Source organism: Heloderma suspectum, chromosome 2 (assembly GCF_057233095.1).
Source record: "Heloderma suspectum isolate Gila_16-S chromosome 2, 16-S_ref, whole genome shotgun sequence".
NCBI classification, from domain to species: domain Eukaryota; kingdom Metazoa; phylum Chordata; class Lepidosauria; order Squamata; family Helodermatidae; genus Heloderma; species Heloderma suspectum.
Genome location: NC_139459.1, coordinates 337029784 through 337043745, shown reverse-complemented (window position 1 = coordinate 337043745; position 13962 = coordinate 337029784). Strand labels below are relative to the sequence as shown.

Below are 13962 nucleotides of genomic sequence, written 5' to 3'. Positions count from 1 at the left end.
AGTCCAAAACGCCTGGAGTGCACCAGGTTGCCTCAGCCCCTGTTACCCTTCAAAGCCCATCTTTTGGGGTTTTGCCTGGCTGAAAAGAATCCACTGAAAGAATCAGACTTGATGGCTTCCAAGAGTGCCAGGATACTGAGGGAGCATCTGGGACCTATGGGCAATTGTCCTGATGGGTTGCTAACCTTTTCAGTAAATGTTTCCCCTGGTGTTGGGGAGAGGACCTTTGTCATAGGTTGGTCCTTCACAAAGAAAATACTGCTTTCCCTTTGCCTTAGATGGACCCTTCTCTCTGAAGGTGTTAAGTTGAATTTTGAAACTGGTTCATGCTACTGGCCCTCATGATTCTAGAATTCAGCACTGCAGAATCTAGTCTTATGAGAAGCATTCCCCATTAACTTACGCTACATGGTTTACAATCTTATGTCATTGCTGCTACCTTTATCAAAGATTCCTTAGTCACAATAACACACTGGGGTGGGTCCCATTATATACGTACATTTGTAACCACTATTTATACATACTTTTAGATTGTATACCTATGGGCAGGGCTTGTGTTATTTCTTAATTTTATATAGTACTGCTTTAAACATATATAGATACATAAGGGCTAGTGTTTCCTCATGTTTCCCTTTCTTAAGCAGCCCCTGTTGTACTGCTTTGCAAACTACATTTTAAATTGAGGGAAATTTACACTGCAGCTTGTTATGCAGCAGCTGAGGTCTGGCAGGGAGAAGGCACTGCTATTTGGCAAAACAACAACAACCCAAAGGTGTGTTATATTTACAGATTTTCCCCTTGTATTTCTCTGGATTGAGCCCTAGTTATCTTGTATTCACCTTTGTCTGAAAGTAACTTTAAACTCCTTTTTACCCTATTTTTAAAACTAGAATTTCTCCACTTCTCTCTGTGTCTAGGTGGAAGCTGCCATCAACAAACACAGAGCCCAGCTCCTTTCAGAGCGCTATAGCTTCAGCATGGGGATTCTGATGGGTGAGTTTCAGGGCTGGGGATGTTTTGGAGGAAGGGAAGCTATAAGTATGTTCTCCTTGTGGGATATCTCCTTTTTGCCAGTGTCAGTATACTCATGCTGTAAATGTCCATCTGATCCAGCATTCTCTTTCACCCAGGGGCCACCAGAAGCTTACGGGAAGCCCACACGCAGGACAGCGATAGCACCCTTCTGTTCATGTTCCCCAGCAACTATTTAGTGGCATGCTGCCTCCGATACTGGCGGTTGCATAAACGATAAAGTCATCATGACTAGTAGGCACTGATAGCCTGATCCTCTGTGCATTTGTCTAATCCTCGTTTAAAGCCAACAAAGATAGTGGCTATCGCTGCATCTTACGTCAGTGAATTCCATAAATGAATTGTGCATTATGTAAAGAAGTATATTCTTTCGGGAGGAAGACCAGGCCCTGGGAAGAGTTGGCTTCATTTTGTTGATGCTTCCTTGTAGGCCCCTTCCAACCCTACTATTCTATGATTCTGTGATTCCTTTTGCTTATGCCCATTTGATGAAAAGCTTCCCTTCCCACAACTCTTCTTGCTTAGCTGATGTCATCTTCCATAAACTCTTGGGAGTAAGAAGGCCTCTCTACCAATTTATTGATAGAGATTTGGCTATGCAGCACACTTGCCAGCATTGCCACCTGAGCCAGGGATGCCCACTTGGTAGCTACTGCAGGAACCAAACGTTGGTGCACGGCTAAGAGCCCAGGGGAATTTTTCAACTCCTTCCCCATCAGTGCCTACTTTCTCAACTAGTGTTAGATAGGCTGGAATCCTACTGTAACTAGAGCTGCGTGATTGATCAGTTGACCTGATCTGATTTGTATGCTACCTTTCTTCCCAGAAAATGGCACTCAAGGTGGCTTACAACCATAGGTCAATAAACACTGGATTAAACCAATAATGAAACAGATACATTAAATGCACAATTAAAAGCAAAGCAATAACAGAAAAGAAACAGCACCCAACCCAACAGACCCACTTACACGCCACAGGCCTGCTTGAACAGAAATGCCTTTGCCTGCTGGCAGAAAGACAGCAGAGAGGGAGCCAACCTGGCCTCCCTCGGCAGGGAGTTCCACAGCCAGGGAGCAGCCACCGAGAAATCGTCTGACCCATTTCTTAGCCTATCCTTAATCAGACAGAGCATGTTTCCTCCATGTAGATATAAAAATGTCTCTAGTACAGGTAGAGACTTGAAGCTTCAGCAGCCCTGGAGGTTGTAGGTCTTTACACCACCCAGATTACAGGCCTGGTAAGAGGTCGCCGGTCCAGAGGATCAGTCCGCTGTTGCTGATGGAGATGGCGCTGGCAGTGGTTACTGTGTGTGTTCCTTTTTTCAGGGGAGGCACGGAGCAAGCTGAAATGGGCAGATGGCAAAATCATTAAGAATGAGGTGGACCTGCAGGTATGGCCGGGGCCTGCAGATCTGGACCGGGGAACTTGGAGAAGACAGATGGGGTTTGGCTGGATCCTTGTGGCAGAATTAAAATAGGAAGCGGCCTTTATACTGAGTCAGGCTGTCGGTCCATCTTGCCTCATGTTGTTTTCTTTGACTGGCAGTAGCTTTCCCAGGTCCCAGGCAGATCAGGGCCTCTCCCATCACCTGCTACCTGGAGATGCTGGGGATTGAACCTGGGACCTTCTGCATGCAAAGCAGGTGCTCTACCACTGAGCCATGGCCCTTTTGTTGCAGCATTGACAGGGTCTGCCCGCTAAAGGCAAACCTTATGTACTGTATCCCATAGAGATGTAGTGGTTAAGAATGTCAGATCAGGACCAGAGAGACCCAGTGTCAGGAGGTCCTAGCTGGCCTCTTTCAGTCTACTCCAGTAGCCAACTCCAGACACAGACAAAGGATTATTTTCAAGGCTTTATTCCTTTTACAACTTAATAACTATCACCAGCGACTAAGCTATGAACAGCAGAGTAATCTATGCCCCGGGTTGGAAACAGCTGGTCCCCGTTTGAACGAGAATCACTTGCAGACCCTGAACTTATGGGCTAGGAGTCCCTCCCCTTTTCCCTTGGGTCCTCTGGACGCGACCGTTGCTTGTGCGCCAAACAGGTGCTACGCCTCCTTTCCGCGCCCTCCATCACTCGTCGCTCTCTGCATCTGCGTCGAGCATCCAGCCAGCCCTCCTCCCGTGCTCTTTCACTCCCAGGACCGCTATCTATCTCTGGAATGCTGGTAGGAGGAATCTCTGCCAGCTACAGGGCCTGGGAGGGAAGAGCGCGCTCCTCTCCCACAGACGGCTGTTCCTCCTCAGAATCAGAACTGCTCTGAGGTTCTATGGGCTCATTGTCCACCCTGACACCCAGGTTCAAATCCTTATTCAGCTGTGAAACGCACTGGACCCAGGGCCGGCCCTCCCATGAGCCAGAGTGAGGCAGCTACCTCAGGCAGCAGATTTAAAAGGGCAGCAAATTGTTAGCTGATCATTTTGTTAATATTGTATTTTTACTGCTAGAGATGAGGAAAGGGGCTTGTGGGATTTTCTGCCTTATGTACCCAAATAACATCCTTGGCTTTGTGTCTTATGCAACTTGACTTGGATGGATAAGGGGTGCCATTTGCTCTTCTGCCACAGGCAGCAAACTGTTTTGGGCCAGCTATGACTGGGCCAATTACTCTCTCTCAGCCTAACCTATGTCACAGGGTTGTTGCAAGGATGGAGTGGGCAGAACCATCCATACCATCCTTGGAGGAAAAGTGGGATTAAAATGTAATTAAAACAAATAGATGCAGTGTCCTTAGGGCTGTGTAAGACTCTGCACTTACGAAAAAATCCTACTCTAATACAACTGTGTGACTCGTATATATTGTAAAAATCAAGCACATTTGCATGTACCTATTTTTCATATTTTCTGGAATTCATGGGAAGGGGCAAGATGCTAAAATTCTATCCTCTGATCACTGGAAGTCCTGCTAAGATGACCACCACCTTCAGCTTCTGAAGTCTTCACCAGCGTTGCCCACATCCTTTCAAGCCTAATTTTGCAGTCTCAAAAATAATCTTGAGATTCTTAGGATGCTGAATCGTGCACCAAGTACTTTGCCTGGCTGGTACAAATGCTGAATGCGCAAAGCCCTGCCTGTGGGCTGCTGCTGGAGCCATGACTCCCTCTTCTTGTACAGGATCAACAGAAGAGAGACAGCTACAGCATCAGCCTGAAGCCTGTGTCCCTGCAGATGCATAAGGCTGTGTGAAGCAGGGTGATGCCAAGCCAGTGTGCATTTTAGGAACATAGGAAGCTGCCTTATACTGAGTCAGAGTGTCAGTACATCTAGCCCTTATTGTCGACACTGACTGGAAGCAGCTCTCCGGGATTTCAGGCAGGAGTTTTTCTAGCCCTACCTGGGGATTGAACCTGGGACCTTGTGCATGTAAAGCAGGTGCTCTGCTAACTGAGCTACGGCCCCTCCTCTTTTCTTTCCGACTTTGGTCTGATGGCTGAGGTAAGAGTGCCCAAGAAGGTGAGGTTGAGAACAGGAGCTGTGGCCCATTTGGCTGAAGGAGCTACCTAGGGAGCCAGGCCAAACCCAGGGTGCCCATGCAGTTCCTTCCCCCTGTGCTCACACGGTCTCCCTTCTCCTCCTCCAGGTGCTCCACTTACTGGGCCCAAAGACAGAAGCTGATCTGGAAAAGAAGCCTAAGGTAGCATCATTTGCCCTCTCCTCAGCCTTTCCCCCCACCTAGGAGTGCATTGGTGGCTTACGTTCAGTGCGCACATTGGGGTGTGTGTGTGTGTGGGGGGCAGAGGATTGATCCTAAATTCACAGTCCCCTGGAAGTAATTCCTAAGGAGGCACAAACAATTGCTAGGGGAGGTCATAGAATCATAGAATAGTAGGGTTCGAAAGGGGCCTACAAGGCTATCGAGTCCAACCCCCTGCTCAATGCAGGAATCCAAGTCAGAGCATCCCTGACAGATGGCTGTCCAGCCTTGTCTTGAATGCCTCCAGTGTGGGAGAGCCCACCACCTCCCTAGGTAATTGGTAATTGGTTCCTAGGTAATTGGTTCCATTGTCGTCTTGCTCTAACAGTTAGGAAGTTTTTCCTGATGATCAGCCGGAATCTGGCTTCCTGTAACTTGAGCCCATTGTTCCGTGTCCTGCACTCTGGGATGATCAAGAAGAGATCCTGGCCTTCTTCTCTGTGACAACCTTTCAAGGACTTGAAGAGCGCTATCATATCTCCCCTCAGTCTTCTCTTCTCAAGGCTAAACATGCCCAGTTCTTTCAGTCTCTCTTCAGAGGGCTTTGTTTCCAGTCCCCTGATCATCTTTGTTGCCCTCCTCTGAACCCTCTCCAGTTTGTCTGCATCCTTCTTAAAGGGTGGTGCCCAGAACTAGACACAGTATTCCAGATGAGGCATAACCAGTGCTGAGTAGAGGGGAACTAGTACTTCCCGGGATTTGGAAGCTATGCTTCTATGAATGCAGCCCAAAAGAGCATTTGCCTTTTTTGCAGCCACATCACATTGTTTGCTCATATTCAGCTTGTGATCGACAACAATGCCAAGATCCTTCTCGCTTGTAGTGTGGTTGAGCCACGTATCCCCCATCTTGTAACTGTGCATTTGGCTTCTTTTTCCTAGGTGCAGAACTTGGCATTTCTCCCTATTAAATGTCATTCTGTTGTTTTCTGCCCAGCGCTCCAGTCTATCCAGATCACTTTGAATTTTGTTTCTGCCTTCCAAAGTATTAGCTATCCCACCCAATTTTGTGTCATCTGCAAATTTGATCAGCATTCCCTGCACCTCCTCCTCCAAGTCATTAATAAAAATGTTGAAGAGCACTGGGCCCAGGACTGAGCCCTGCGGTACCCCACTCGTTACCTCTTCCCAGTTTGAGAAGGTCCCATTGATAAGCACTCTTTGAGTCCAATTCTGTAGCCAACTGTGGATGCACCGGATCGTTGTTTCATCTAGCCCCCTTTGAGCTAGTTTGCTCATCAGGATATCATGGGGCACTTTGTCAAAAGCTTTGCTGAAGTCGAGGTATATGATGTCTACAGTATTCCCACAGTCTACAAGGGAGGTTACTTGATCAAAAAATGAGATCAGATTTGTTTGGCAGGACTGGTTTTTGACAAATCTGTGTTGGCTTCGAGTAATCACTGCATTGTTTTCAAGGTGCTTCCAGATGGATTGCTGTATGATCTGCTCCAGCATTTTCCCAGGGATTGATGTCAGACTGACTGGTCTGTAGTTCCCAGCTTCCTCCTTTGTGCCCTTTTTGAAGATAGGGACAACATTAGCCCTTCTCCAGTCATCTGGCACTTCACCCGTCCTCCATGATTTCTCAAAGATAACAGACAGCGGTTCTGAGAGTTCTTCTGCCAGTTCCTTTATTACTCTAGGATGCAGTACATCTGGCCCTGGAGATCTGAACTCATTCAAAGTCATTAGGTGTTCCTTGACCATATGCCTATCGATCACAAGCTGCAGTCCTGCCCCTTCAGCCTGTACTTCGCCTTTGCCAGAGGGGTCATAGACCCTGTTTTGGGAGAAGACTGAGCCAAAGTAGGAATTGAGCACCTCTGCCTTTTCTTTGTCATCTGTTATCATTTTGCCATCCATATTTAATAGCTGAACAACCATTTCTTTCCTCTGCCTTTTACTATGCACGTAGCTGAAGAAAGCCTTTTTGTTGTTTTTAGCATCCCTCGCTAACCTCGGCTCGTTCTCAGCTTTAGCCTTCCTGACACCATCCCTGCAATTCTGTGCTACCTGCCTGTACTCTTCCTTTGTTACTTGGCCTTCCTTCCTATATGTGTCCTTTTTTGTTTTCAGGTCATCCCTAAGCTTTTTGTGAAGCCACATTGGCTTCTTCTGTTGTCTTCCACCTTTTCTTCTTGTTGGAATTGTTTGTAATTGTGCCCTGAGAATTTCTTTTTTTAAAAGCTCCCACCCATCTTGGACTCCTTTTCTCGTCAGCGTCACTTGCTATGGGACCTTACTGATCATTGTTCTGAGTGTATTAAAATCAGCTTTCCTAAAATCCAGGGTACGCGTTTGACTACACTCAGCTTTTGCTTCCCTTAGAACCAAGAACTCAAGTACAACATGGTCGCTTTCCCCTAGAGTTCCTGTAACTGCTACTTTATTCACTAAGTCATCTCTGTTGGTTAGGATCAAGTCAAGGACAGCCGATCCTCTAGTTCCTTCCTCTACTTTCTGTAGGAGGAAGTTATCCGCCACACAAGTCAGGAATTTCCTGGAGGGGCCATGTTTAGCAGAATTTGTCTCCCAACAAATATCGGGGAAATTGAAGTCCCCCATTACTACTACATCATGCTTCCTTGAAACATCGGCTATTTGCTTTTCAAAAGTTTCATCCTCGTCTTCTCCTTGGTTGGGTGGTTGGTAGTAGACTCCAACCACCAGGTTCCTTTTATTCTTTGCTTTATTTAGTTTGATCCAGATGCTCTCGATGGGGCTACCAAGCTCATCCTCCTGTATTTCTGTGCAGAGATATGTATTTTTCACATACAGTGCAACCCCACCTCCCTTTCTGTTTCTCCTGTTCTTTTTGAACAAGTTATATCCTTCAATTGCTGTATTCCAGTCATGAGAATCATCCCACCAAGTCTCAGTTATACCTATCAAGTCATAATTTCCCTCTTGTATTAAGAGTTCAAGTTCGTTCTGTTTGTTTCCCATACTCTGTGCATTAGTATATAGACATCGAAGACCATGTGCTTCATAGTCTGGCTTTCTTCCTACATGTGTCTGAAGACTATTATTGGGTGCTATCAGAGCTGTTCTCTCCGTTGCGGTGCATGCGCCTACGTCCATTGTTACCCCCAACATTACATCTCCCTTCCCCGTAGGATTCAGTTTAAAGCGCTCCTGATGAAGTTCTTCATGCTGTGGCCAAACACATTCTTCCCATCCTTTGTGAGGTGCAACCCGTCCGAAGCCAACAGCCCATCTTCCAGGAAGTATAGGCCGTGGTCCCAGAATCCAAATCTCTCTCGTCGGCACCACCTTCGTAGCCAGTCATTCACCGGGAGTATTTTTCGTTCCCTTTCTATCCCTCTTCTAACTACTGGAAGGATGGATGAGAAAACTATCTGGGCCCCAAAGTTCTTGAGTTTTCTTCCCAAAGCTTCAAAGTCTGACGTGATTTCTTCGTAGCTCTGCTTGGCGGTATCATTTGTTCCATGGATGAGAAGAAAGGGATACCTGTCAGTGTGCTTTATGAGTGCAGGCAACCTTTCAGTCACGTCTCTAATCTGTCCTCCCAGGAGACAACATACCTGGCGAGTCCACGGGTCTTCGCGACATACTTGGGTCTCGATCCCACGCAGCAAGGAGTCTCCCACTACTACCGTTCTTCTCCTTGTTGTTGTAGGCCTGGGTTTCATCGCCTCTGTTTGACTGACCTTCAGCCTCTTGCTCACTCTCATGTAGGTTCCCCTGTGATTCTTCCTCTGCAGGCTGTCCTCCAGTCTCATCCGCAAGTACCTGGAATTGGTTCCACAGCTCCACTGCTTCCACTGGCGCAGAGTGGCGTCTAGTTCTTCTTCTCCTAACTGTCACCCTTTTCCAAGGAGTATCCTCTACTCCATTTTTCTTCACCTCAGCATTTCCCACTGCCTCATCTTGCTGTTGCTCTTCAAGCTTCTGGTCTTCCCTTTGCTGCTGTAGTTCCCCCATTCTGTCCAAGAACTCTTCGTGTTCTCTTATTCCCTGGAGGGTCGACAATCGCCGCTCCAGTCCACTTACTTTTTCTTCCAGCAGCGTGATCAACTTGCACTTGTTGCAGGTGTAGGCCATGTTGTTCTCAGGCTAGAAAACAAACACTGCACACACCTTGCAGGTCACCACCACTGGAGAGTCCTGTCCTTCCATTGCCTCTTTTCCCTTTTTGTGTCTAGCTTTGTGATTGTTCTAGACTAGCTTGTGCCTGCTCCTTACTCAGTAGAGGTTAAAAGCAGAGTCCCACTGGTGTGGAAGTGTGTGTTACAAGACAAATAAATGGAAAAAAGTTAGTTAAAAAATAAAATAAAATAAAAAAGAGAGGTGTGACTCTCCCTCTTGGACCCCTCAGCCACCTCAGTGTGTCTGGGTAGGTGTCACCTGTCTGCATCAAATAGTCATCTGCAGTAGTGTAGAGGCAAATTCAGAAGTGCAATCACAGCCACGCCCCCTCACAGCCACGCCCCTTCTAAGATTGTACAACCTTGTAAGGTATACAGCCTTCAATGGGATCCAAAAACATTGCAGCTGGGAGTAAGGCAGGGGTATTTCAATTAGACGGCTGAGAAAAAATGCAGGGTTATTAATCTTTTTCACTCACTCACTCAGTCAAACACAAACATTTTAGGTTTTCAAAATATGATACTCTACGGAATCTTCACCCTCTCAGCTCAGCCCTCATGGACAGATCCCTTCTCATTTAAATAGCCCCCTTGCATATTCCCTTAGCGCCCCAACATTGCCCATTAGCCTTCCCGAAGCTCCTTTATTATATCTCTCCCATCCCACAACAGAAATGTCCACACACCCAGCTGGATTGAAACATACACACACATACACACACACACACACACACACCTACCTTCCTTCTTTCTCCTCTCCCCCCAACTGATATTTTTCTGTTTCCCTTCCCTTGTACCAAAAAGTGTAGCTGATGGAGCAGGCTGCATTTGGCAATTCTGCTTACTGTAGAAATTAATGTTCAAGCATTAGCTGCAATCCAATGGGTCTTTATTTCAAATTAAATTTACAGAGATCTTGGGAAGGCAGCTAAGGCTGCAGTCCTACTCACACGTACCTGGGAGAAAGCCCAGTTGGCAATTGAACATAGTGGGACTGACTTTTGAGTAAACATGCATAGGATTGTGTGATAAATCCTAAGACCTGGCACAAACCAGCCACCTGCCCTGCCCCATAAATAAATCATGGTGGCAGCACCCCCACCCCCCCACTGCTGCCTTGGTCAGCAGCAGCAGCCCTGAATGGGTGGCTGGTGTTGCAGGAGACGAGGGCAGTGCGGGCACGCAGGCACAGAGCAGGGATGGGCAGAGACACCAAGAGCTGGGGAGGAGAAGGGGCGAGAGGAGGCTGCAGAGCTCCCTCAGGCTCCCTCAGGCTCCCTCAGGCTCCCTCAGGCTCCCTCAGGCTCCCTCAGGCTCCCTCAGGCTCCCTCTGGCTCCCTCTGGCTCCCTCTGGCTCCCTCTGGCTCCCTCTGGCTCCCTCTGGCTCCCTCTGTCGCTCGCTCCGGCTCCCTCAGGCTCCCTCAGGCTCCCTCAGGCTCCCTCAGGCTCCCTCAGGCTCCCTCAGGCTCCCTCAGGCTCCCTCTGGCTCCCTCTGTCGCTCGCTCCCTCAGGCTCCCTCTGTCGCTCGCTCCCTCAGGCTCCCTCTGTCGCTCGCTCCCTCAGGCTCCCTCTGTCGCTCGCTCCCTCAGGCTCCCTCTGTCGCTCGCTCCCTCAGGCTCCCTCTGTCGCTCGCTCCCTCAGGCTCCCTCTGTCGCTCGCTCCCTCAGGCTCCCTCTGTCGCTCGCTCCCTTTGGCTGGCTCTGCGTAGTAGACGAGTGGCAGCCAAGAGGCAGCCACCTGCTCTCCCTCTGCTCCCTCCTCCTTCCCTAGCAGACTGTGACCCAGCTGGGGGCTGGCTTCAAAAAAAGTGCCGGAGCAACACCCCAGCGCAACCCACCACCACTACACCGCTGGTCATCTGTGCTGCTGCTTTCTTTCACAGTTCGTATTTGCTGATCCTAGGCTGGCCAGAAGGCGTCAGTAGAGAGTGCCCAAGACTCAGGGAAGCATCAAGTAATTATGCGGAAAATGAGAAACGTTAGAATTGGTAAAGAATTTAACATCTGTCAGAGTGTGGGGTGTGTGTGTGTGTGTGTGTGTGTGTGTATGTATGTATGTATGTGTGTATAAAGGTGCTGAGTACCATCCTGTGCTGGGAGAGGCTTGTGTTGGAGTACCGTAGCCATGGGGGCCAGAGAGTACTTCTGAAGGATCCACACTTGCAGGCTTCCCATCCTTGAGAATCCTGGGAGCAAACCAGCGTGGTGTTCTCTGCGCGCGCGCGCGCACACACATGTGCCATTAAAACCTTTTGAGGCCCTGAGGCCAGATCCTGTTAAACTCAGTGGCCGCTCCTTGTGTTCTCCTCAGGCCCCAAAGCCTCGTGCTCCTGAGCCGGACAAGAAGGGGAAGGCAGCTGCGGTAGAAAATGGTAAGGCATTTGCTGAACTTGGCTTCTTGCTTTTATATTTTTATTTTTACTTAAGTACATGAAGCTCTGTAACCGCTCTGGAGTCTGCCTGGTCTTCCTGGCACACACAGCTCTGCTGCTTCCCAGCACCGACCTGCTGTCTAAGTGAAGGACACACAGAGCTGGTGGGTTAGACTCTTGGCAGCTCTCTCTTCTCCCAGTTTGCCCTGTTGCCTTGCAATTTTTTTATTTTGCTGCCTTGGAAAATTCCTCTCGCTTGGGCTTTCACATCCGAAGCTTTGACTGAGGTCGGGGTGGGTGGGGGGCTAGTGCCCTCACGAAGAACAGCTGCCAGTGTGCAATTAACCACAGCAACAGCCTGAGGCTGCATGTAGCTGTGGATAGTCAAAGTTGGGCTGCTTGTTTTATTTTTTTAATCTATTGTTTTTATAGTCTGTGTTCCTTCCATTATGGGGAGCTCAAGGGGGAATACATAGGGTTCATAAGGAAGGGCTGTAGTTCAAGAGTAGATATTTTGGACTACAACTCCCACAATCCCCAGCCAGCTGGCTGGGAGTTATGGGACATGTAGTCCAAGACACCTGGAGGGCACCGAGTTCGAGAAGTCTGTGTGGACAATACTGAGCTAGGAGAGACTAGACAGCTGCCTGTGTAAGGAGGTCTACTGTTCAGGCACTGAGCAGTCCTGCATCAGCAAGGTTGCTGTATCTTTTGTCTTCATGCCATGCTCTGGGACCTAGTCCAGGCCATAGCCTGTTTGTAGCTTGTAATGCAGCTGGAATTGTTTAAGCTATTAGACTCCTGATGGAAGCTTTACTTTTGGTTCTGGCAATTTCTCTTCACCCTGAATGCTGGCTTTCTGTTCTGCATTATAACCATCATCATCTAATATGATCAGTTATCTAATTATCATCAATAATAATAATAACTTATATTAGTTTGATTAGTTTATACTAATACTAATACCAATAGTATTAGTTGTAGTAGATGATATTATATCATCATCAGACTAAGAAAGTTAATGAATAATAATAAGTAGTATGTCAGCAACGTACATGGTACTTCATAGAGCAACAAGCAAAAAGACAGGCCCCTGTCCTGAGAAGCTTGCAATCTAAATTTTGACAGAGGTGGGGAGACAGCAGGAGGAGAGGGAAGACCCTGGCAAAGGTAGCAGGGGAAGGAAATAACCCCAGCTGTTGCTGCAAAGGGGGCTGCTTTGCCAGGTCTTCTTCTTGATTCTGTGGCTTCTTCACTACTGGAGCCCTGAGCCAGGCTGTTTCCCTGCAGGTGATGTGTACCAAGAGACAAAATCCCTCATGGAGCAGCTGAGGGGTGAAGCACTCAAATTCCATAAGCCAGGTAAGCTGCCTTAAAGTTCTTTTCTCTCACCTGTGCCTGGGTGCATTTCACTGATTACTTTATCGGCGAGTTCCTAAATATTCCAGCCCCCCTGGACACTTGAGGCTGCTGCTTGAGACAGGTTGGCTGATGCACCACCAGCAGCAATATCCAGTCACACTGTGATTAAGCAGCTGGTTGCACGAATGACCATGATGGGAGCATGCTTGAGGGTTTAGAGAACATACTATTGATTGATTTATATCCCATCTTTCTATGATAAGATCAAACTCAAAGCCTCTCACTTTAAAATATAAATTGCAGCAAAATTATAGCAGTTAAACAGTAGCCTAAGAATTCCTTTTGGGCTAAATTGCAGGGGCCCTGAAGGCCTTGCTTTTCACCTGTGGATGGCATATCACAGCCTTCCCCAATCTGGTGCCCTCCAGATCTTTTGGACTACAACTCCCATGTTCCCTGACCATTGACTGTGCTGGAGGAGGCTGTTGGAAGTTGTAGTTCAAAACAGCTGGAGGCACCACGTTGGGGAAGGCTGGCTTATTGCTTAGCAGTTAGGTTGGATCAGGCCTGAGCACCAATCTTGCCACCCGAGGCAAGAAACTGGCACCTTCCTTCCTGACTGCTTACCCAAAGTCTCGTGAGGCAACGGTCGACCCCTTGTGAGACTTCAGGCAAGTGGGGGTGCATGTTGGGGGGGGGGTGGCTGCTCCAGAGAGCCCTACTGGCTGCTCTCTTGCTGTGGCAAATGCCATGGCAGGAGAGCAGCTGGCAGGGCTCTCAAGAGCACCCACTGGAGGCAGTGGCAGGCCCTCCCGGCAGGGGGTGGGGGGAGTGGCGTGGCGCAGTTCGCTGCTGTTCTCTCTCCACCACCTGATTCATTTGCCTCAGTCTACATAATGAGAAGGCCAGCCCTGTTGGTGCTGATGCTAAGCTTCTCTATAGGTGGAGTTTGTGTCAGTTGCCACCAGATGGCACCCTGATAGCACAGCCCTCTGCTAAAATGGGGAGCGGTAGAGATGGGAGAAGGTGACTTATGAAGCTGCGATCCCACTTGCTTAACCTCACAGACTTGGCAACAAGCAGTGAAGATTGACAGTGGATTAAACATGCCGATTGGACGGATTTTAACATACAGTTCTGTATTTCAGGTTTTTTTCTGGCCCAGAAATGGGGGGGGCGGGGTTGCAGAAGAATTCTGGAGTCACTACCTGTATTTTACTCATCTGTGTCCTGTGTGCTGACATGTTCTTTGCCTCCCCAGGTGAGAACTACAAAACTGAAGGCTACGTTGTCACACCCAACACGATGAACCTCCTGAAGCAACATCTGGAGATCACAGGCGGGCAGGTGCTCTGAGGGCACATCTCTTTTCAGCCTCTGAACTG

At 48.3% G+C, this 13962-nt stretch overlaps 1 protein-coding gene across 1 annotated transcript in view; it reads left to right on the top strand.

The window, feature by feature from the left end:
* The window catches only part of QARS1 (glutaminyl-tRNA synthetase 1), a 33227-nt gene that overhangs the window by 4534 nt on the left and 14731 nt on the right, over positions 1-13962 (top strand). The window contains exons 4-9 of the mRNA XM_084840565.1: positions 918-993; positions 2358-2422; positions 4620-4673; positions 11155-11215; positions 12506-12577; positions 13839-13924. Of these exons, the coding sequence (XP_084696691.1) occupies positions 918-993; positions 2358-2422; positions 4620-4673; positions 11155-11215; positions 12506-12577; positions 13839-13924 (414 nt within the window). The remainder of the gene's footprint in view (positions 1-917; positions 994-2357; positions 2423-4619; positions 4674-11154; positions 11216-12505; positions 12578-13838; positions 13925-13962) is intronic.